This window comes from Panicum hallii, chromosome 2 (assembly GCF_002211085.1).
Source record: "Panicum hallii strain FIL2 chromosome 2, PHallii_v3.1, whole genome shotgun sequence".
In the NCBI taxonomy this organism is placed as follows: domain Eukaryota; kingdom Viridiplantae; phylum Streptophyta; class Magnoliopsida; order Poales; family Poaceae; genus Panicum; species Panicum hallii.
The window spans coordinates 56,447,877-56,468,672 of NC_038043.1; the positions used below are offsets into that span (position 1 = coordinate 56,447,877).

The 20,796-nt window shown below is 49.7% G+C and overlaps 6 protein-coding genes across 6 annotated transcripts; 2 read left to right on the plus strand and 4 right to left on the minus strand.

Annotated features, from left to right (window-relative positions):
• Positions 1 to 1,369: 1,369 nt before the first annotated feature.
• On the plus strand, positions 1,370 to 5,433 carry LOC112881354 (pectinesterase-like). The gene is made up of 2 exons (XM_025946016.1): positions 1,370 to 2,468; positions 4,482 to 5,433. The coding sequence occupies exons 1-2, from the start codon at positions 1,370 to 1,372 to the stop codon at positions 5,174 to 5,176; spliced, it is 1,794 nt and encodes a 597-aa protein (XP_025801801.1). The 3' UTR covers positions 5,177 to 5,433.
• Positions 5,434 to 5,805: 372 nt separating this feature from the next.
• Positions 5,806 to 11,629, minus strand: LOC112881815 (probable acyl-CoA dehydrogenase IBR3). Its single transcript, XM_025946688.1, has 16 exons — positions 11,263 to 11,629; positions 10,461 to 10,601; positions 10,206 to 10,337; positions 9,677 to 9,865; positions 9,509 to 9,586; positions 8,837 to 8,956; positions 8,642 to 8,740; positions 8,449 to 8,566; positions 8,074 to 8,342; positions 7,741 to 7,935; positions 7,494 to 7,636; positions 7,046 to 7,130; positions 6,756 to 6,965; positions 6,527 to 6,679; positions 6,325 to 6,429; positions 5,806 to 6,240 (listed from the first exon to the last, which is right to left on the minus strand). The coding sequence occupies exons 1-16, from the start codon at positions 11,533 to 11,535 to the stop codon at positions 6,049 to 6,051; spliced, it is 2,502 nt and encodes an 833-aa protein (XP_025802473.1). The 5' UTR covers positions 11,536 to 11,629; the 3' UTR covers positions 5,806 to 6,048.
• Positions 11,630 to 13,614: 1,985 nt separating this feature from the next.
• On the plus strand, positions 13,615 to 14,782 carry LOC112882822 (ethylene-responsive transcription factor RAP2-3-like). The gene is made up of 2 exons (XM_025947971.1): positions 13,615 to 13,924; positions 14,047 to 14,782. The coding sequence occupies exons 1-2, from the start codon at positions 13,747 to 13,749 to the stop codon at positions 14,496 to 14,498; spliced, it is 630 nt and encodes a 209-aa protein (XP_025803756.1). The 5' UTR covers positions 13,615 to 13,746; the 3' UTR covers positions 14,499 to 14,782.
• A 155-nt stretch (positions 14,783 to 14,937) lies between these two features.
• Positions 14,938 to 17,592, minus strand: LOC112882823 (60S ribosomal protein L18-3). The gene is made up of 5 exons (XM_025947972.1): positions 17,443 to 17,592; positions 17,279 to 17,368; positions 17,056 to 17,184; positions 16,774 to 16,956; positions 14,938 to 15,345 (listed from the first exon to the last, which is right to left on the minus strand). Exons 1-5 carry the CDS (start codon positions 17,443 to 17,445, stop codon positions 15,187 to 15,189), a joined length of 564 nt encoding a protein of 187 aa, XP_025803757.1. The 5' UTR covers positions 17,446 to 17,592; the 3' UTR covers positions 14,938 to 15,186.
• Positions 17,593 to 17,847: 255 nt separating this feature from the next.
• Positions 17,848 to 18,726, minus strand: LOC112882824 (phylloplanin-like). The gene is made up of 2 exons (XM_025947973.1): positions 18,455 to 18,726; positions 17,848 to 18,314 (listed from the first exon to the last, which is right to left on the minus strand). The coding sequence occupies exons 1-2, from the start codon at positions 18,639 to 18,641 to the stop codon at positions 18,049 to 18,051; spliced, it is 453 nt and encodes a 150-aa protein (XP_025803758.1). The 5' UTR covers positions 18,642 to 18,726; the 3' UTR covers positions 17,848 to 18,048.
• Positions 18,727 to 19,694: 968 nt separating this feature from the next.
• LOC112882106 (phylloplanin-like) lies at positions 19,695 to 20,723 on the minus strand. The gene is made up of 2 exons (XM_025947098.1): positions 20,480 to 20,723; positions 19,695 to 20,363 (listed from the first exon to the last, which is right to left on the minus strand). The coding sequence occupies exons 1-2, from the start codon at positions 20,646 to 20,648 to the stop codon at positions 20,086 to 20,088; spliced, it is 447 nt and encodes a 148-aa protein (XP_025802883.1). The 5' UTR covers positions 20,649 to 20,723; the 3' UTR covers positions 19,695 to 20,085.
• Between the last annotated feature and the right edge of the window lie 73 nt (positions 20,724 to 20,796).

Below are 20,796 nucleotides of genomic sequence, written 5' to 3' on the forward strand. Positions count from 1 at the left end.
ACACGGGGCGCTAGTCCGGCACCTTGAGCCTCTGAATCTACTTGTGTTCCTGCCCGTCCTGGAATGGTTGGCACTCCTGCAGCTGCTGCTGCTGCGGGAGCAGGACAGGCAGTTCTTCTGTGCTGTGTTGGTGGTCTTTTTGGTAGTTGCAGAAGCTGAGCAGGGGAGACATTGGAATGCTAGTGGCGAGTGACCTAGCTTTTCGCCATTTTCTTTGAGAAAGCTACATACAGCATTGAGGGCAGTCCTTAGGTTCATTGGATCCTTGCTTTTACACCATCAAAAGTCCAGCAGATAACGACACGAAGAGCTTAATGCACTAGTGTCATGCATGTACCTCCGACCCTGGCCTATTTGTCAATGCCATTCAGTTAGATGGACTAGTAGTAGTTAACCAAACGGAAGCAGAGTAATAAGCTGGCCGCTAGAGAGTCAATTTGTTGGAGAACACGAAAATCTAGCTAAAAGATTACCCAAGTTCCATTTCCAATTGGAAGTTCCAGATGAGGCATCATGCAGTATCATCTAACGTCTGAGAGTTGAGGGCCATATTGTAAGATTAGCAGCCATTATTGCTGCTCATTTCCATCTGGCAGAAACATGCACAGTTCTGTCTATGATGATGCCATAAGTGGCTGCAACTTAATCTCGAGTTGCAGTTAGCTCGAACTGTACTTAAATGGTGATGCTCAGCCAGTGCAGAACAACTGAACAAGAGTTCTTTCTTCCCTTCCTCTTCTCCAAACGAACATGAGCTTTACTTCTCCACAGGCCAACCATTTGCTCAAACGTTCGATCAGAATCTGTACTTGCAATGCTGATCAGGACCAGACGACCTAGCTTTCCAAATGTTTTTTCTCTCTCACACAAAGCTAGCTAGCAGGTAGTATTATTGAGACAATATTGAGCTTGATTGGATCTGCTTTTCCACTACAAGAAGTCTAACAAGATTCGAATACTGGACCGGTTCGTCGATCTCGAGCAAGCAGGTTGCTCCGATCCCCGTTGAAATAGTAAGGTATCTAATCTGATGTCAGCATCATTCAGAAAAGCAATAGACTGATCAAATCGATTCCTTCTTGTTCGTACTGCATGCTGCTTCTGCTACAAACGGAAACAAAGATTAAAAACCAATTAACGCAGATAGTGAAATGTCGGTGTCGTGCCAACTAACATCTTGGGTCAATGTAGAAAATATAGCTGAAAAAGATTCGATCCCCAAATTCCATTTCCAATTGGACGTTTCAGACTTGAGGCAGCATGCAGCAGCTAACGCTGCTATAAAAGCTCGGCTCCTCCAATCGGACACACTGTCATTGTCACGCCGGCCACTCTCACCGCACAGTGATCCCACCACCGTACCGCAAAAATGCCGCCTCGGCCTAAGCTCAGAGCAGCCGCGGCCAAGCTCCCCCTCACCGCCACCTTCCTATCCCTCGCCCTTCTCCTCCTGCCGCTCGGCTTCGTCGCCACCCACACGGCATTCTCCGGTGGCGTCGCCGTGTCCACGTTCGCCACCGCCGACGAGCGCCACCGCGAAGAACGGGTGCTTCTTGCGGGTAAGGACGGCGGCAATGCCGACGCGGACGCCGCTGCCGCCGCCGCGGAGCACGCGGCCGCCGTGGACCGGCACTGCGCCGGCACGCTGCACCGCGACGTGTGCGCGTCGACGCTCGCCACCATCCCGAACCTCGCACAGAAGCCGCTGCGGGACGTGATCTCCGACGTGGTGGCGCGCGCGGCGGCGGCGGTGCGCGCGTCCTCGTCCAACTGCTCGTCCTACCTCCGTCGCCCCCAGGGCCTGCGCGTGCGCGACCGCCTGGCGCTGTCCGACTGCCTGGAGCTGTTCGGGCGCACGCTGGGGCAGCTGGGCACGGCGGCGGACGAGCTGTCGGCGGGGAACCGCACGGCGGAGGGGTCCATCGCGGGCGTCCAGACCGTGCTCTCGGCCGCCCTGACGAACCAGTACACCTGCCTGGAGGGGTTCGCGGGCCCGTCGGCGTCGGAGGATGGGCGCGTCCGGCCCTACATCCAGGGCCGCATCTACCACGTGGCCCACCTGGTGTCCAACTCCCTCGCCATGCTGCGCCGCCTCCCGCAGCGCCGCCGCCGGCGCGAGGCGCTGGAGGGGTACGGGCGGGTGCGGCGCGGGTTCCCGTCGTGGGTGTCGGCGGGGGACCGGAGGCGGCTGCTGCAGCAGCAGGCGGGCGCGGCGCCGGCGGACCTGGTGGTGGCCAAGGACGGGAGCGGCAACTTCACGACGGTGGGCGAGGCGGTGGCGGCGGCGCCCAACAACAGCGAGGCGCGCTTCGTGATCTACATCAAGGCGGGCGGGTACTTCGAGAACGTGGAGGTCGGGGCCGAGAAGACGAACCTGATGTTCCTCGGCGACGGCATGTGGAAGACGGTGATCAAGGCCAGCCGCAACGTCGCCGACAACTCCACCACCTTCCGCTCCGCAACGCTAGGTCAGTACGCGATGGCATGCATTTCTTCCTCTAATTTTGACCTGACGATCTAGCAATAGTCAATAGGAGATGACGAGGTGAGTGAAAACACGAGCAGAGGAGGAGCAATGCGGCGGCGGTAGATCATCGTGATCCTTTTCTAGTGGGCCCGGCCACCACGCGCCGGAGACTACAGCAGCCACCGCCACTCCATAGTTTTTTACTGCTGCTGTATAGCTTCCGGCAGGGGTGGTTGGGCGGCGCGGGATGTCAGTTGATAAATTTGGACGAGTCGGAGGAGCTCGGAGCACAGCTGAGCAGCACGAGCAAGATCAAGCATTGGCGATTCCTGCTCTTCTTTAATACAACCAGTACCTCAACATTATCTCCGATCGATCCGGTAGAAATGAATGGCAGAAGCAGGTTGCAGAGTCAAGTTACTGTACCCCGGCCCATGAATTGAATTGAAGCAGCACACAACAGTGTAAATCGATGATTGCATGCTGTTCACGACGAGCAGCTGCCGTCCTTGCCTAGCTCTTCCGGCGACTGGCCGGGGAAGACAGCTAGGCTTGGCTGAATGCTGCTCTTGTAGTTCCTGGACTGCCAGTGCTAGGTCGACCACCATCACATGCATGCGTTTCTGACAAGAAAAATTGTGTGTGTTTAGTAGCTTAGGGGCCGTTTGGATGCCTGCCTTAGGCGCCACACCGCGCCTAAGGTGCGGCGGCCGATTTGGCCGCCCCACCTGTGGCGCGAAATGTGTGGCGTGGCGTGGCGTGGCGTGTTAGGCAGGCATCCAAACAGCGCCTTAGTGTGTTCATCCAAAGGGGGAGTGGGAGCGCAGGATATAGAATTTATATTTATACAATACAAATACATATACATATATATATATATATATAGGGAGGGGAGGGACACGCTCCTTGCTGTTTGGCATTTGGAGTTATGTTGCACGGGACCACTAACTGAGGCCCATTAACTCAGGCCTCTTGAGGGACGAAGCAGCCAGCTCTGTGACGATCCGGAGTGGCTTCAGCCACGCAGCCAACCTACAACCTCATGGTCCATCCGTCCATGGATGGGACTTGCTTGCGAGTGCCCTGCCGCCGCCTTCTTTGTGCGCAGACGAGACGACGGCATCGTGTTGCTGTACTGTCTACGTGGTCTCCCGCGTCGCGTCCTTGTCGCCGATCCTCTTTTTCTCTCCGTTCTGTTGTGGCTGCATGGCGGCGATTGGCCTCCCGTCTGTCCTCTGGTCCCAATGTGCCATGGGGGGATCCCTAAACCACCCACCTCTATCTACCATGTAGGCACCGACAGATTATATATACTCTCAAAATACTGCAGCAGCAGCAGCAGCTGCCGTGGTGCGCCCAGGCCCAGGACTCCTCTTCATTCCTGAACTGAATCTGAATGATCTCTTTTCAATCTCCGTGGCCGAACGGAAACGGACAATGCAAGATGCCGCCGCAGCAAAGGAACCAACGGCAAGCCGACACCGCCCGTATCAGCGGAGCCGCGTGCAGTGCAGCGGGCCGTGCGTGCCCGGTCCCATGAGCATGAGCTGACGGACTCCGGCGTGCCTCGTCTGCCGCGCCGCGCGGCCTCCTCCGTGGCTCCGTGCCTTTGTCGCGCGCGCCTGCTTTAGGGACGGGACGGCGGTGTACGTCGCCATTGCTGGTAGTAGCTGAGGTCAGGGGAGAAGATCAGGCCATCCTCTCCAGACGATGCGATGCAATTCTAGCTTGTGTAGTTGGCACGCCACTTTCGCCTGCTGGTACGTGTCGGGTGGAGCCGGAGGTAATGATGTACCCGTGCGTACGTACGCGCGCGTCCTTCGCCTGCACTTGCGGACACCTAGCTAGTGCTGCCTCCACTGCAACCCATCGCCAGCGCCGCACCACGCAACTGCACGCCGTAGCTAGCGTCTAGCGAGGACGGCACAGGCCGGACATGTACCACTGCACACCATGATGCCTCGATCGGTCACATTATAGCAGAACTGATGATGCCATTGCCATTGCATTGCAGCGGTGGTCGGCACGGGGTTCCTGGCGCGCGACCTGACGGTGGAGAACGCGGCGGGGCCGAGCAAGCACCAGGCCGTGGCGCTGCGCGTCAACGCCGACCTCGCCGCCTTCTACCGCTGCAGCTTCGCGGGCTACCAGGACACGCTCTACGCCCACTCCCTCCGCCAGTTCTACCGCGACTGCGACGTCTACGGCACCGTCGACTTCGTCTTCGGGGACGCCGCCGTCGTGCTCCAGGGCTGCAGCCTCTACGCGCGCCGCCCGGAACCCGGCCAGAAGAACGTCGTCACCGCGCAGGGCCGCGAGGACCCCAACCAGAACACGGGCATCGTCGTGCAGGGCGGCAAGGTCGCCGCCGCCGCCGACCTCATCCCCGTCCTCGCCAACTTCTCGTCCTACCTCGGCCGGCCATGGAAGCTCTACTCGCGGGCGGTGTTCGTGCAGACCAAGATCGAGGGCCTCATCCACCCGAGGGGATGGCTCGAGTGGAACGGGAGCTTCGCGCTCGACACGCTCTACTACGCCGAGTACATGAACCGTGGGCCCGGCGCAAACACGTCGGCGAGGGTGGCCTGGCCCGGCTACCACGTGCTCACCAACGCCACCGTCGCCGCCAACTTCACCGTGCTCAACTTCATTCAGGGCGACCTCTGGCTCAACTCCACTACCTTCCCCTACACACTGGGCTTGAGTTAGTTGCACAACCCAATGCATGAGCTGCTGCCTGCTGGTTCGATCGATCCAATATATATGGGGATTTTTTTTAGCCCATCTTTTTTTGGTTCTCTCTTCTTTAGAAGAATAATAAGGGAAGGTGGTTGGGGCTCAGCTCAGGTTCCGTAGTTCCTAGTAGTCCTGAAAGCTGGACCTCTGCTACTACATGTGTTTCCATATGATTCTTGGTTAATGTCTGTAAAAGCCGAAGGCTAGTCATGGACGGAGATGACCTCTCATTGCTTCTGATTCGCTCTACTGTACAAAGAAAAGAGCACAATCGTTGCACTGTTTGCAGCCGATGTTCTAATCCACTGCTGATCACTGTACGGCAGCGTGAAGATTGGAAAGGTCACGCCGGACCGAGGGCCGAGGTTCAGTCCCGTCTGGACACCGATTAGATATATTAAATATAGATTAATTATAAAATAAATTTTATAAATGGAGACTAATTTACGAAACAAATCCATTAAACCTAATTAATCCATCATTAGCACATCATATATGTTTACCGTAGCCCAACATGATTAAATCATAGATTAATTAGATTTAATAAATTTATCTCGTGAATTAGCCTCCATCTGTACAATTAATTTTATAATTAGTCTATATTTCGTACTCTAAACATCCGATGTGATACGACTCGAGTTAAGTCGGGATGATCCAAAACAGCCCTTCAGTTTCGTGGACAGATATATCGATACAATGCCACTAACAGTACAATTGTACAACACATATTGATGGATATAACGCCATTATTTACTCATTGTCTATCTACCAGTGATGCTGCCATTCCCTAGTCTCGTGAGCAGATTGCTGTTCCTTTATTCTCGAAATTTTACTTCACTCTGTCCTTACAACCTTGCTCTTTGCAGCTCCAGCTTCGCAATTGTCCCGAGATGGACTTCATCAGGGCCGTCTGCAATCCGCAGTGTCCTGGCAGTTGCCCATAGGTGCGATAAGACTGTATCAGTAGAGAGACCAGCCGCGCCGTGAACTTGCATTGCCATGTCAAGCACCTTCAGGGCCATATTTGGAGCTGCTACCTGCAGGGGGTGGGGGGCAGACTTGGTTTAATCTTGTTGCTACAACGGTTAAAAAAAGGTGGTGGTGGTGAATATTGGTTTTACCTTTGCCATTGCGAGGATACCACGGGCTCTCTTGTTCCCATGTCTGTCAAGTTGATCGGCCGCTTCTAGAACCAAAAGTCTAGCCTGCTCCAGTTCAATCCGACACTGGATTTCATGTGCATATGCATGTTAGTAAACTAATCGACTGATCAGTTCAATACTTTAGAAGCAAACCATGCAAACAATTACAAAGAGGACATACCTTTGCAAGGTCTGATAAAAAGGAACCATGCTGTGCAATCCTCTTTCCAAATGCAGTCCTACTTAAGGCCCTCTCGACCATCAGATCCATTCCACGTTCTGCTGCCCCTATTAGCCTCATGCAATGATGTAGTCTTCCAGGACCGAGCCTTCCCTGAAAAGCATCTTAATATGACAAAAGGTACAAGCCATAGTTGTACTATGGGTAATAACAGCAAAACTCTGCTTACTTGAGCAATCTCAAAACCCCGTCCTTCCCCAAGCAGGATATTTGTTACTGGGACACGCACATTCTCAAAAACAATCTCCGCATGCCCATGAGGCGCGTCATCAAAACCGAAGACTAATAACGGTCGCTTTATTTGCACCCCAGGAGTGTTGATGTCCACTAAGATCATCGACTGTTGCTTATGCTTAGGTGCAGAAAAATTTGTTTTTCCCTGTATGAAATAAAAACTTCCAACATCAAAACAGAAATATTTATTGCATGACACAACTATAATCAATAGATGTAGATTACCATTAATATCAGTATTTTGCATCTAGGGTCCATAGCCCCACTGGTCCACCATTTCCTTCCATTTATCACATAGAAATCTCCCTGTCTGTTGAGAAGATAAAAAAAAAATCATAAGTATGCATAATGCACAATGTTCAAACAAAAGTAGCTGATGCTATCTATTTAAACTTTCAGAAGAAAGGACAGCAGATCATGCAAATCTAAACAAGACCTATAGCTTTTTATTTTATTTTTTCTGGACAAAAGCAGGCATAACAGAAGGTAGGTAACAGTAGGAATATAAATAAATTCTCATTTCTCATCTCTATAGTAGCTTAATTAACCAAACAAAAACTTGTATTGATGAGCAAAAAGAGGAAGCAACCACAGGGTATGAAATAGTTGTGCCATGCAATTAAATAAAGAACACCGTTGACATGCCAGCCAACAATTTGGCCCCATTTATTACCTGGATATTGAACATTCTATATTAGTAGCATCTGAAGATGCAACTTGTGGTTCTGTCATCGCAAACCCAGAACGAATTTTCCCCTCCAACAGAGGAACTAGCCATTGCTTCTGTTGCTCCTTGGTGCCATACCTCAACAGGACCTGTAATGACATCCATATAAAACTGTCAGATAATAAATTATTTCAGTGATTATAATTAAATAACTAATATTCTGTATAAAAGAAAGGAGATCCTTCTGTCTTACCTCCATGTTACCCGTATCTGGTGCACCACAGTTAAAAATTTGTGGAGCCCAAACTGAACGTCCCATAATCTCACACAGATATCCATATTCAAGATTAGTGAGACCCGCACCCAGCAGAAGGTCATTTGAACTTCCAGGGGAAACAAGAGAGCCGTCCTCAAATAGAAGCTTCCTAGCTCTAGCTGCACTGTCTAGCTGCAGATTAATAATTCTAATTAGCATGAACAAAGCAATAACAAAATAAATGAACCCTCCAATACTAATGAAAGAAGCATAATGTGCGGAACTTCTGGAGTATGTAAATACGTAGGGTTTCAAAGGAAGAATATATACCGGAATAAACAAGTTCCATAGGCCCTCCTTCTTTGCCAATGCTTTAAGAGTTTCTTCTTCTGGATGAATTGTCCATCTTGAGGTTGATTGTGCGTGTTTGTAGAACTCACCCTCCATTGGGTATATGTGATCTTCAATAAACTTCATCAATTTCTTTCGAAGGTGCATAACCTTTTCGCTAGGAACAAATTTGCCTTGATCCTTTGTGGGAATTGAACCTTCCTGCTCTCTGCCAAATTCTTTCCATGGAGCTGCTGAGACTTGAAAACCTAGCGTTGAAGGGAAAAGGATAGTCAAAACACAAATAGTCTGTCCAGAAACCAGACTCCACTCTATGGCATGAGGTTGTTGAGACGAGGTTATTGAACAAATTACCCATAGAAGGCTGTTCTTGCAACACATTTTCTCTATTTATGAAGTCACAGGCACAGTCAACCATTGTATTAGCAATCCTGCCAGCAAATTTAGCACGCTCACCACCTGAAGCATTACCCTGTATGCCGATTCAAGTAAATGAGAATAGATCAGCAGTCTTGGATTCCAGATTTCAGAAGTTAAAGATGCATACCATAGTCCATCTGTGATACACTCCAGCGTAGATAGATGCTCCACGAAACAGAGAAAAAGCAATATAGAACTTCCAATTTTCAGCAGGCCAGGGTCTTGCCTGCAAAACATTTTAGAATAAGGGTGGGAAGAAAACAACCAATGTAATGTGTCTTATCCATTCAGCAAGTCTGGAATATGGGTATTTGATGCTTACAGAGAAAGAACAGTATACAGAAAGGTACTCTTCCAGTTGAGGAATCCCATCTGGAATACCAGTATGTTGGAACCCTCCGTAAGAAGTCCTTTCACTGGGTGTTGCATCAAAAATATATGGCTGAAAGAGAAAGTCATTATAGTCAACACAAAAAAGTAACCTACCAATATAACAAAAAAAATAAGGAAAACGTGAACGCCATGATATTTATTTTTTATTTTTTTTGAAGGAAACGAAATGATATTTACATATTGATCAAGACATGTCAGTAATTAGTTACAAAGTTACGCAGACACAGTGATACTGAAAAACCATATGTAGAATGAAAAACAGTGAGATTAAGCAGTGCATACAATAGCAGAGAGATCAGATCCACTGCCTCTGTTTCTCCATGCCCTAAAGAGGTATAAAACAAAACATCTAAACTATTTGTTATTTCCATACCAGGATAGTGAAATTTTATGTTGATAATCACCACTATGCAATAAAAACGAATGTAGGTTAAGCATGGTAACTGCTACACAAAAACATTTTTAAGACTTTAGCATACAAATTCAAATAGCCACCATTGCAGAAATCTAGCAGAAGAAAACAAGGTGCACAGGAATGTGCTACACTAAATATAGGTGACTGACACCTATAACAACATTAAAATAAGAAAGTACTTCATACCAAGCAACTATAAGCAACATCACACATCTGATTCCCCAAGGTGGATAGTTCCCAGTCAATAACACCAATTACTCGATCCTGTAAAGGAACAGATATAACTATCTTACCCAACAAGTCAAATTACATAGCCTAGGCAGATCATGCAAGTTGCAATACAAAAATACAGACCTCTGTTGGATGAAAAACTAGGTTATCAGCGCGGAAATCACCATGAACAAGGCCTGTTCCTGCTCCTGCAGAGGAATCTTCTTCTGGTACATTTTCTTTCAACCAACGAGCTAGATCGAGCATCCTTTGATAACGTGAAGGCTTCCCTTCACCAGTGGATGCAAGATATTGCTTCTCCCATCTTTCCACCTGAAATATGAAACAGGAACTATCTAAACATGAAACAGGCTATCTTGAAATGCAATGGAGTATCACAGCTAAATATCATACAAAACAGTACAAGGAATCTTTTTTTAACCTGAGTGATGCCAGTACCGCTTATCGACTTATCGACTAAGAACAAACAGATGATTGCTGCTTGAGAGTATGTTCATTTAGACACAAAAGGAGAGAGGACATATTTGTTTGTAAAATCTTTGTTCAGTAAAAGTTACTAAACTGCACTTACAGAAACAGATAGAGAGGAGGCCAGGTGGGAAGAGGAAAAGAGTAAATCAACATGCAAGATATATGAGTACTTAGAACCTACTTGTCTTTTGCAATAGTTATATCTTCTCCCATACTTTTGCAATCCAATGGCATTAACATCAACTTTGTGTATGGCAGCCAAAGTTTTGGCAGTAGAAAAATATATAGCCCGCCTTTTAGATGGAGTTACCCCCTGTAAAAAAAAGGAACAAAAATCACAAAATTAAAACTACCACAAATGTGTACGCACATTGCATTCTGGTCAATAAATAAATGTGATCGACGGAAAAGACTAAGAACGAAACAAGAAGCATACCGGCAACGTGTTGTCAGGATATATAATTCCTTCCAGATACTCCATTATGTAGAAAGGAGTTCCAATTACACTTGCATCTGTGCAAAGACAATAAACCTTTGGGACGGGGACATCTGTGTGGGCACCCAGAGCTTTGAGAACCTGCTTCCAGAGAGAGAATCATGGAGTAAGCTCATATGCTTTTCATGCCAACAAACAATGAAGCAATTCGTTACCTATATTAAGGTACATGCCAAATCACAGCATCTAGACAATTCAAATGGTTTTCAATAGGCCCAAAAGAATAACTGTCTAGTTAGCAGGAACTAACATTCCCCGCATATTTCTTTCAACTATAATCAACTGAGTTTACAGGGTTCCAGGGTGGGAGATGGCTGAGAATGGTCACTTGCCAATCCACTGATTGATCAATACATATCTAGAGCAGTGAAATGTGAAACGCGCTGCATAAATAAAACAAGGAAATGCGATCAAACATCACGTGCAAAAATGAGAAAACGAAAAGCAGAATTCGTACTGAACCTGCAGTTTTTTTTCTTACTGTTATGCAGTGTACGGAAAACAGCCCATCGCCTCATCCACTATTCTAATCTCCGCGATTGACCACGCTTCTGGATTCTGATTCCCGAAATTCAAGCTTCCATCCGCCTAGTGGCTAGTACCATATCAGATTCGCAACCTTTTCGCTGAGATGTTGAACTAAACGGATCGCCGCTTCATTTCATGGGCACCCCGCGTACGGAATTGGGACCGAGTAAGTAGCATAAGAGCGGGGGGAGGGGAATGGAATCCGAAACCGGACCTGGTACTCGCGCTCGACGGCGTGCGCGGACTGGAGGATGGCCCCGGGCGGCTTCTTCCGCAGGACGTAGCGCCTGGTCCCTGCCCCGGGCGCGGAGGCCTGGATGCAGTAGGTGGGGTTGGACTGGCCGTGGCCGAACTGGGTGAGCGCCAGCGCCGGCGCGGGGCCCGGGAAGCCCGGGACGTTGGCGGCCGCGTAGCGCAGCAGCGCGGCCTCGTCCAGCGCGTGCGCCGGGTCCACCGGACGCAGCAGCCCCGAGGTGAGCTTCGCCATGGTCGCCGGCTGCAGCAGTAGCGGGGGAGAACCGAGGAAGCGGAGACAGCGAGGCCCGCGAGAGACGAGACGACGTCAGCAGAAGTGGGGAGATTTGGGTAGGAAGCTGTTCCAAGTCAGGAAGGCGTGCGACTGGGACGGACGGCGATGCCGCGATGGAAACGAGGGATGGATGGGAGGTCAGATGGGACGTGACGCCCCCGTGCGGCTTCTGTTGCGTGTGGGCTTTGCCGTTTTTCCTTTGTTTTTCTTTTGGAGGGCCGCTGGACAACTGGAAGGCCCATTGATGAGGCCTATTAGCAGCTTAGTTTACGCCCGCTTGGTGATCTTCCCTGTCTACTACTGCTAGCTGCTCCCCTCAAAAAAAAAAAAAGAAAAAAACTACTGCTAGCTGCTGAATGTAGATGTAGTCCCTGCTTTATTTGGCAGAACTGCAGAAGGCATTATTATTATTATTATATATATGGCACAATGCATGTAGCCACGTAGGTTATTTATTAGTGCCCGTAGTTGAACGTATTTGTTGACATCTTAAAATGCGGTAGGTGATTTTCTGTACGTTGATTGCGAACGACCTCGACGTCCGAGGAAATTGACCGGCTGAAGCTGTTCTTCAGATCTAATAAGGCTACGGACGGACGACCCCACCCTGAGGTGGATTTGTCAAAGCGTTTTCATTTCTCGTCGTGCTTTGTTCGTCGCTGTCCACAGAATTCCAGTTCTGGACCGTGGCAAGGTAATAAGCATTGTTAGCTCTGGCTGGCTTGCAGTGGTACCATAGGATACCAGCAACAATTTAACAGTATCATATGTACGCTGTTATTATTATAATAATAAAAGGGGCGATTAATCACCTGCTGAGTACTCGAGCAAGTGCGCACGCACGCTAGCTTGCAAGTTGCGTCAAACCGACGGCCAGGCCTACACAAGCCCGATGGGCCAACAGATTGAAGGCCGAAGCATCCGGTGGGCAACGCATCATCATCCTTCCAGTTTCTTCCGTGAGCTGACCAATTTCAATTTGGTCAGGCGGCGGACTCACTCTTTGATTCCTTTTCCTTTTTCTAGGGACCTTTTTTAGCTTATATATTAATATATAACCTTCCTTTTTTATTTTACCTTCTTTTCCCTTTGCATTTCGTAATCTCTATAATAATATATCTGCATATCATGCTGGACCAGAGATATGGACCCACAAAGAAAAAGATTACATGCATCTGTTGAACGTAGACCACGATCAGCTCAGCTGGTTGGCGGTTAGGTCGAAGTGCTAGCTCCTGCCTTTGCCAGCGAAGTCCAAGGACACGCGACATAAAGCAAGAGGCGACTCTGACCACCGTGTTATCCCTATCGTTCGAGCAAGTGCGGGTCCTTTTTCAGGGAAAATGGAACCTAGTACCTATCAAAAGTTCGCCCTACCTGTAATTTTGACGGTTATTTTTAACACCATGATAATGGTCGTGGTAGCGTACTGCCATTGTGCGTCATCAGCACGTGCTACAGTATTAGCACGGCGCAGGATGGCGGTGGCTTCGCGAGAAGCAACGCCCCGCCTACCGAGACGATCCATCCATCGAAAACACAGCCCAGGCCACAGAGGCCGCCGGCCGATCCCAAACCGTGGTCCGCACATCGTCTAGCTGCATATAGCTCCCTTTTATTTTATTTCCACAGAATAATCTTATTTTATTTTTGAAGAAAGACACAAATAATCTTATGATGATGGGAGGATACATCGCTTCTACTGCTGGTCGTCAAACCGTTGAACCATGGCGATCTGATTCTGATCAGGTGGAAATGCATGCTGCGTTCCTGCTCGACCATCTCTGCGGAAGGACAGCAGAGTGTGCCAAGGTGGCGCAACGCCAAGCAAACGAAAGCAGCGGCGGATCGGGATGGCGGCGCTATACCGAAAGCGACGGCTCCGGATTTGGGATCCACGGATTCTCTCCCTCGCATGCCCGCCCGAGGAGAGCTGCCACGACGCGTCACGTTCCATGCTTGGAATTCATCCAGCGCGCCGCCCGCGCCTATAAAAACACGGTGCGGCACACGGCTCCGCTCCCCACCACCGCCTTGGCCTTTGCCTTGCCATCCATCCGGGGCCCGCGCAGCACCAGCACCGTCAGCAGCAGCCATAGCAAGCTAGCAGCGCAGCAAAAGCCTCGATCTCCCACGCACCCAAATCCCAAGCGCAAACCGACAGGAACCATGTGTGGCGGCGCGATCATCTCCGAGTTCATTCCGCAGCGCGACGCCCGCGGCCGCGCCGGCAAGCGGGGCCTCTGCGCCGAGGACTTGTGGCCGCAGCCGGGCGTCGGCTTCGACGACGTCCCTGCTGCAGACGGCTACGAGCTCACCGGCGCCGCCTCGTTCCCGCACGACCAAGGTAACAACGTCGTCTACTTTCTAGCACGTTCAGCTCATAGCAAGGTAATCCAGAGCATGCAGCGTTAGCCAGCAACTACTACTACTTCGTAGTAGCTAACACCACGCACGTCATGGCTGCAGAGCCGGCGAGGAAGCGGGAGCGCAAGACGATGTACCGCGGCATCCGTCGGCGGCCGTGGGGCAAGTGGGCGGCGGAGATCCGCGACCCTGCCAAGGGCGCGCGCGTCTGGCTCGGCACCTTCGCCACCGCCGAGGCCGCCGCACGGGCCTACGACCGCGCCGCGCGCCGCATCAGGGGGTCCAAGGCCAAGGTCAACTTCCCCAACGAGGACCCGCCGCCCGACGACGACCAGGCGCAGGGGACCATGCTGCCCGTCTCCCTCGTCACGGACTACGACGCCGCCGTCATCGGCTACTTCCACCAGCAACACCCGTACGTGCCGAACGCCGTGCCGGTGATGGCGGCGCCGCCGGAGGATGCGGTGGCGTACGTGCACCACCACCAGCTGCAGCAGGACGCCGGGATGGAGATGTGGACGTTCGATGGCATCAACACGGGCGTGCCACTGTGACCACAAACAAGAAGTTGATGCGTCCTGCTTGCTGTATTACGTACTGCTGCGTGGACATGTCGCATTCGCTTGTTTAATTCCCAATACGTACCTGCCGATGCAACTAGTATCTCCATAGGGGTTTTATGTTATACTTACTGTAGGAGAAATTTATCTGCCGATGCAACTAGCTAGGGGTAGAACACTCTAGTACTGCCACTCGTGCCCTTCTCCCTCTAGCAGCACCGAGTTCTTTGTGTAAAAATGAATTCTCCACGAATAATAAATTGCCATGGATTTTCACACCTTTTGTTTTGCAAGTAGCTACGTACAAACATGATTCCAAGTCGGTATCTGGAGTGTGCAAATAAGATGTTTGTCTACACACGCTGAGTTCATATTAACAACCTCTGAGAAGACAGCTAAAGGTTTTGAGATCACCAATGAATAATGCGAAAGGTTACTTCATGAAGCCCTAACTGCTAGACTTCCAAATGGTTATCACTCGTAATGATATGAGAAAGTACATTCGTAACTGGCTGACAAACACAAGTCATATGGTCCAAAAAGAAAGAGCAAAATTTGATTGGGTCTGCAATCCGGTAATAACATATGATTCTGACATCTAAAGCAGTGCAAGTCTAGCACCAAAACAGTGATTTGTAGCTGATAAGAGCAATATGACATGGATTTAGCTGATATCAGCCACTTAGACCTTGAAGCCCCTGCTGTTCCTCCTTCCTCTAGCCTTCTCAAATTTCCTTCCCTTTGAGCGAACATAAGGCTTGGTGTGGCTGTGTGGGACTCCAGGTGCGGGGCCAAAGTGCTTAACAGCCTCCCTGGCATTCTTAGGACCCCTCAGGAGAACCTATTGACAAGTAGTAACTTATGAGGACAGCTAGATAAAATCGAACTCTGGACAGGTTCAAGAAGAATAAATGACAGACAACAACCAATCTTGTATTCATAATAATAAGTAGAAATACATTTCCAGTCAATACACACGGAGTCGTAGCATGATTTGGCATGCATTGCGTTGATTCCGTTTGCATCAGTACACAGCATACTACCATTCCAATGTGAACAGTACATATCTAAATTGAGTGGCACTGTTCAGGAAACATAATGTAGTTGGTTGCACGTTCACTTTCATTGCACAAATGATACTACGTGAAACAGCCAGCAACAGTTGAAATCATAACTTAAAAGAGCTATCTCATGAGAAAATTTGGAATAATAACTTAATATTTCTATTCAATCGTAGGGATAAGTTACAGACAAAAGAAAACACATCTTGGTCCAAGCATTGGACACCAGGGCAACCTGGTTGGTATGCCAACCATATAAATATATGCACTTTAAAGAGCTATCTCATGTGAAAATTTGGAAATCTCTCTTCAGAAAGATAAGGATTTTCCTGCCAAGTTTCCATCACAGGTCTAATGTAGTGGGCAGCACTTCGAAAGTAACAACTAGTGAGGCAGTAACATTTGAATAAGAAATTTACAAATTAAACAATCATGTACGTGTTCCTATTCACACTAGGATAATTTCATTTCATTCAACAAACCAATTTCGGTTGGACCATTTGACACCAGGGCAACCATAAGAAAATGCAATGGGCTGGTAAGCCAACCATGTAGTTGTATGCACCTGTTTTATCTCCTTGGCTTGTGGAAACACGCCAAGAAGAGGGTAACGGATGCAATCTCTTGTCAATTGGCATAACTATTGACTAACTACATGAACTAATGACGGGATAGCCTTGAATCAAATTAGAGATCTCAAAATCAAACATGCATGTATGTGTCCCTGTTCACATTAGGATACTTTCATTTCAGCAAACAAACTAATTTCAGTTGGACCATTTGACACCAGGGCAACAATAAGCAAATGCAATGGGCTGGTAAGCCAACCATGTAGTTGTATGCACCTGTTTTATCTCCTTGGCTTGTGGAAACACACCAAGAAGAGGGTAACGGGTGCAATCTCTTATCAATTAGCAAAACTACTCGATAACTACATGAACTATCCATGAATCGAATGTGATCTAACACAAAATAATTGCTCGGTTGAAACCCACCCACTGATCAGATTTAGAATCATTCATCTAGGGGCGCATAACACAGTTACTAGTCTGACTAAACAGAATTGTCTTCTGCAATCTAGATGTCAGCCTAACTTGTAAAAGAAATAAAACAAATTCTCAGGCATTGATGCTTAAATGAAACACTGAAGAATATAAAGCATCATTGATAGCAAGCTGCAGGTGAATTGCGGACTTAAAAAGCTGTACCGTGTTTTGTCCGAGCGGTGCACGGAGTGCAAGTTGGTCGAAGGTGAGGCACTCGCCACCGGCATTGATGATCCTGGCCCTCGCCGTCTCGGTGAACCTGAGCGCGGTTACCTTCATCGCCGGAACCTCAATGATCCTCTTGTCGTCGGTCACGGTGCCCACGATCACAGCGATCTGGTCACCCTACAATCCCACGAGGCACAGTCAGACCTCAGTAAGTAAGAAAAGCTCGTCTCACATCACAGGTGCGGACCAAAACGGCACGACAAGGTAGATATCTACCTTGCCCTCCATGAACTTTACTAGGCGGCGCATCGAGAGCGGCGGGCGGTTGGTCTTGCTCATGAACAACCGCTTGAGGATCACGGCGTTGAAGTTGCTCTTTGCCCTTCGAACCAGGAAGCGGTAGAGCTGCGTGCGAGGAGCGAATCGCGTCAAATCGGAACCCCGGATCAGTAATTAAGTGGCGATGGGGTTAGAGCGCAGGGTCGGGAGAGGGGCTGACCTTGACGAGGAGCTTGAGGTAGACATCGTCGGACTTGGGCGCTGTGCGCTTGGTCTTCTTGTTGCGGCCGCCGGCGACGAGGTCGATACCCTACGGCGACAGGATGGGGTTGTCGTGACGTTAGTCTCGGAATTCTGAAGAAGATGACGAAGAGGCGAGGTTACCATTGTTGTGTGACCGCGGCGGCGGTGGAGACGACGGCGGTTGCGGCGGCGGCAGAGACGGGAGCTAGGGTTCTAGTGCGGGATGGGAGCGCGGAGGTTAAATACGATGGGTTAGAAGTGCATCGTGGGTGGGCTGGGCCATTTCTCTTGCCAAGGCCTGGCAAGATCTGCCTTTGCAAGAGAAATGGCCCAGCATCTTGCCAAACACTGATTAAACTGTGCCGCACATTTTCTACTGTGCACCACGATCTGCTTATTTTCAGGTGGGGCAGAGTTTGAGGTGAAGTAAACATGCCCTAGAGTCTAGAGACGTTAGCATGCCGAGGAAAGTTTTTTAGAAAAATAAATGCTGCTTAATGTGTCGTCCCGGAATCATTTCGTGGAGCTGCCTTCTGCGACAACATACATCGCACACACGCCATGTAGAAATTTTTTAATTTCCCCGCTTTATTGGACACTAATAAGTTCTAAATTTTATTTACTATTTGATATTTCCGTCACTTTTATCAGTTAAGTCGGGCACAAGTAGCTCCAAATCACCTCCGGATCGAATTCATGGGGCTTCTTGTAGTGCGAACGAAGGCAGGTGAACCCATTTCGTTTAAACTAAGCTGACGGCGCGACGTAGGAGAAGCCCCGGGGGAAGAAGACCATGCTGACGAGGAGCCGGAGGCCGGAGCGGAGCGTCCCGGACGCTGGGAGCGTCGCGTTGCAGGAGGCAAGCGGGGTGCCCACCACGAGCTCGCAGTGGCCTGCCACGCTCGACGGCGCCACCGTCGTGTTCACCGCCATGCGGAACCTACCCTTGCCGTCCGTCGTCGCGTTCGCCGACAGGTCGGCGCCGTCCGTGCACCGCAGCTGCACCACCGCGCCTGCACACGCCATGGCAACACATTCACTTCGCTTCACGCGCAGAGAAGAAAGCTTTGCTTGGGATCAGCGCACGTCTGTCTATATATACGACAGCTCATGAAAAAATCGGGCACCAATCTAAAAGCAAGTGAACGGTTACCTGCGAACCCTGGAGCAGAGCCCGTTCTCATGGAAGTGCCATCGTTGCAGGGCACGAAGCCCATCACGACGACGTCGGCCTGGATACGCGGCGGCTGGACAGGCGGCGCGCCAGACGCGAGCACGCTCGCTACGGCGACCCCGATCACCAACAGGAGGCCCCTACACCTTTTGGACGCCATGGCCATGGGTACGACTGGAGAAGCGGTTGTGCGCTAGCTGTTCAGTCTCACTGCGCGTAGCTGGGACTAGTCTTCAGTTAAGAGTGTGCATGCGTGTTTATATGTTAACCTGAAGGCAGATCTAGTTTGATCAGATCTCCTGATTTTAATGTTATCGGCCCGATTAGTGCGGATATCCATGAACTTGTATCGTCTTTCTGCATTTCTGACGGCAAAAGGGTGGTGCTGGGGAGTGACTGGCTGACTGCAAATGTGCAGGATGAATAGCTAACCACTGTGATTATACTGAACCAATGCGAATCGCCCTTGCTTTTGTTTCTGCCCCCTTTCTCCTCTCTTTTATTTTGACAAATCGTATCTTCTGGCATCATGGTAACTGAATTCAGAAGTTAGCTTCAGAGGTTTTAGTCAGTCAGCAAAGTGAGGTTGAAAGTGAATTGCTAAAAAGCAGTGCTGCAGTTAGGTATGGGCGCATGCCAGACTGAACTTTTGGGGGTGCTATTTCTTTCTTTCTTCTTCTTCTTTTGCCTTTACGTTCTTTCTAGTCTTTTATGCAAAGCAAGAACGAAAGGATCCCTTTGTTTACAGTGCACCTTTCACGAGTCGTTCACGAAAAAAAAAAATTCTAGTGTCAGCTAAAAGGCTAACTCAAGACATGTTGGTGCTTAAACCACTAGCGAGTGCCGCTTTACTAAATGCATAACAAGAGATTCTCTTCCAAGCAAAGCAACAATCATCATCAGTAAAACATCCTTCTTTACTATGGTAGATGAGATTATTCAAATGAAGAATGGGAAGGTTGGAGAAAAAGGGATCATTCAGAACGACGATACATGCTGTGGGCAGGTTTATCTTCAGAAAAGAATGTTGGCCAAACAGTATTGATCCTAGTCATGCAGAAGATGGTACAAAAAACTTCAGAACTTGGATGAATCTTCCTACGAATTAAGGACGGCCCTCTATCTAGTTGATCCCGGGAATTAACATGGAGCTAGTAGCCTACCGTTTGCGAAAAGGAGATTAACAGAGGAAGTGCATATGTAGTATCCAGAGAGAATGTCCAAAAACATGCGGTTAATAGCAGGTAGCAGGACCCTCTTAATGAAAAACGTGATCAGACACGATCACAAAAAAAAATAGCAGGTAGCAGGACTACTGCTGCCAATAAGGTTCTTAAATTATATATAAGTATGAGAATTGTCCCGACTATTTAGTTTGCTTGTTACTTAATACCGGCAATCTTGCGTAGCATATGTACCTAGAAACGTTTGTATCTCCCACAACAACGAACAACCTTTTGACTTACGGAGATCACCACCATATCCACTGCAGTGTAGAGTACAAGCACAGCAACTATTCCCAGGCAGGTTGGGTAGAGAACTAGAGAGACAGTAGACGAGAGAACGACATGCATGTGAGATCATCACGCACGCTGAGACGATAATCCCCACTAATTTCGCCGGGCGTGGAAGGAGAAGCCGGCGGGGAAGAGGTGGAAGATGCCGCCGAGCAGGCGCGTGAGCGGGCCCTGCAGGTAGGAGACGAGGCTCCCGACGTCGGCGAGGTCGGCGTTGCACTTGACGAGCGGCGTGTCCACCACCAGCGTGCACCCGCCGATGAATGCCGCCAGCGCGCTCGTCATGTCCAGCTCCATGGCGAAGGACCCGTTGGTGTTGGTGGTCGCGCCGGCCACCACCTTGCCCGCGCACCGCAGCTCCACGTCCGCGTCTGCAGAACAACAGGAAGAAACAACCAACAAGACCTTGGCGTGAGCCGAGAAGCTACTACGTACGTACTAGCTCCAGGAGTGAGCAGAGCTGACGACTGAACTGGTGATCACGTACTCGGGAACGCGGGCGAGGTGGCGATGTCGATGAGGCTGCCGGTGTTGCAGGGCACGACGCCGGTGATGACGAGCCGGCCCAGCTTGCCGAGCCTGGCCTCCGAGGTGGCGAGCACGCACGCCGCCGCGACCGCGGCGGCCGCCAAGAGGAGGACGGCCTTCGATGCCATCTGTCGGAGCGCAACCGGCCGGCCGGGGGAGGCTAAAGTTCGACGCAACTTTGCTGGCCTGGATTCTTGCTAGTTTAAGGAAGGCGCCTAGGTATTTATAGTCCCGGAAAGGTAGTGAAAGGCACTTGCTTTACTACCGGTTTTACTG

What these genes read in the sequence shown, in the direction of transcription:
- LOC112881354 (XM_025946016.1), top strand. Translation starts at nt 1,370, where the DNA reads ATGCCGCCTCGGCCTAAGCTCAGAGCAGCCGCGGCCAAGCTCCCCCTC. An exon ending in CTTCCGCTCCGCAACGCTAG is followed by an intron (nt 2,469 to 4,481) that starts GTCAGTACGCGA and finishes ATTGCATTGCAG; the next exon opens with CGGTGGTCGGCACGGGGTTC.
- LOC112881815 (XM_025946688.1), bottom strand. Translation starts at nt 11,535, where the DNA reads ATGGCGAAGCTCACCTCGGGGCTGCTGCGTCCGGTGGACCCGGCGCAC. An exon ending in ATCCTGACAACACGTTGCCG is followed by an intron (nt 10,338 to 10,460) that starts GTATGCTTCTTG and finishes TTTTTTTTACAG; the next exon opens with GGGGTAACTCCATCTAAAAG. An exon ending in ATAACTATTGCAAAAGACAA is followed by an intron (nt 9,866 to 10,205) that starts GTAGGTTCTAAG and finishes TTCATATTTCAG; the next exon opens with GTGGAAAGATGGGAGAAGCA.
- LOC112882822 (XM_025947971.1), top strand. Translation starts at nt 13,747, where the DNA reads ATGTGTGGCGGCGCGATCATCTCCGAGTTCATTCCGCAGCGCGACGCC. An exon ending in CTCGTTCCCGCACGACCAAG is followed by an intron (nt 13,925 to 14,046) that starts GTAACAACGTCG and finishes TCATGGCTGCAG; the next exon opens with AGCCGGCGAGGAAGCGGGAG.
- LOC112882823 (XM_025947972.1), bottom strand. An exon ending in ACCTCAAGCTCCTCGTCAAG is followed by an intron (nt 17,185 to 17,278) that starts GTCAGCCCCTCT and finishes CCTCGCACGCAG; the next exon opens with CTCTACCGCTTCCTGGTTCG. An exon ending in TAAAGTTCATGGAGGGCAAG is followed by an intron (nt 16,957 to 17,055) that starts GTAGATATCTAC and finishes GTGGGATTGTAG; the next exon opens with GGTGACCAGATCGCTGTGAT.
- LOC112882824 (XM_025947973.1), bottom strand. Translation starts at nt 18,641, where the DNA reads ATGGCCATGGCGTCCAAAAGGTGTAGGGGCCTCCTGTTGGTGATCGGG. An exon ending in CTCTGCTCCAGGGTTCGCAG is followed by an intron (nt 18,315 to 18,454) that starts GTAACCGTTCAC and finishes TGGCGTGTGCAG; the next exon opens with GCGCGGTGGTGCAGCTGCGG.
- LOC112882106 (XM_025947098.1), bottom strand. Translation starts at nt 20,648, where the DNA reads ATGGCATCGAAGGCCGTCCTCCTCTTGGCGGCCGCCGCGGTCGCGGCG. An exon ending in CACCTCGCCCGCGTTCCCGA is followed by an intron (nt 20,364 to 20,479) that starts GTACGTGATCAC and finishes GTTGTTCTGCAG; the next exon opens with ACGCGGACGTGGAGCTGCGG.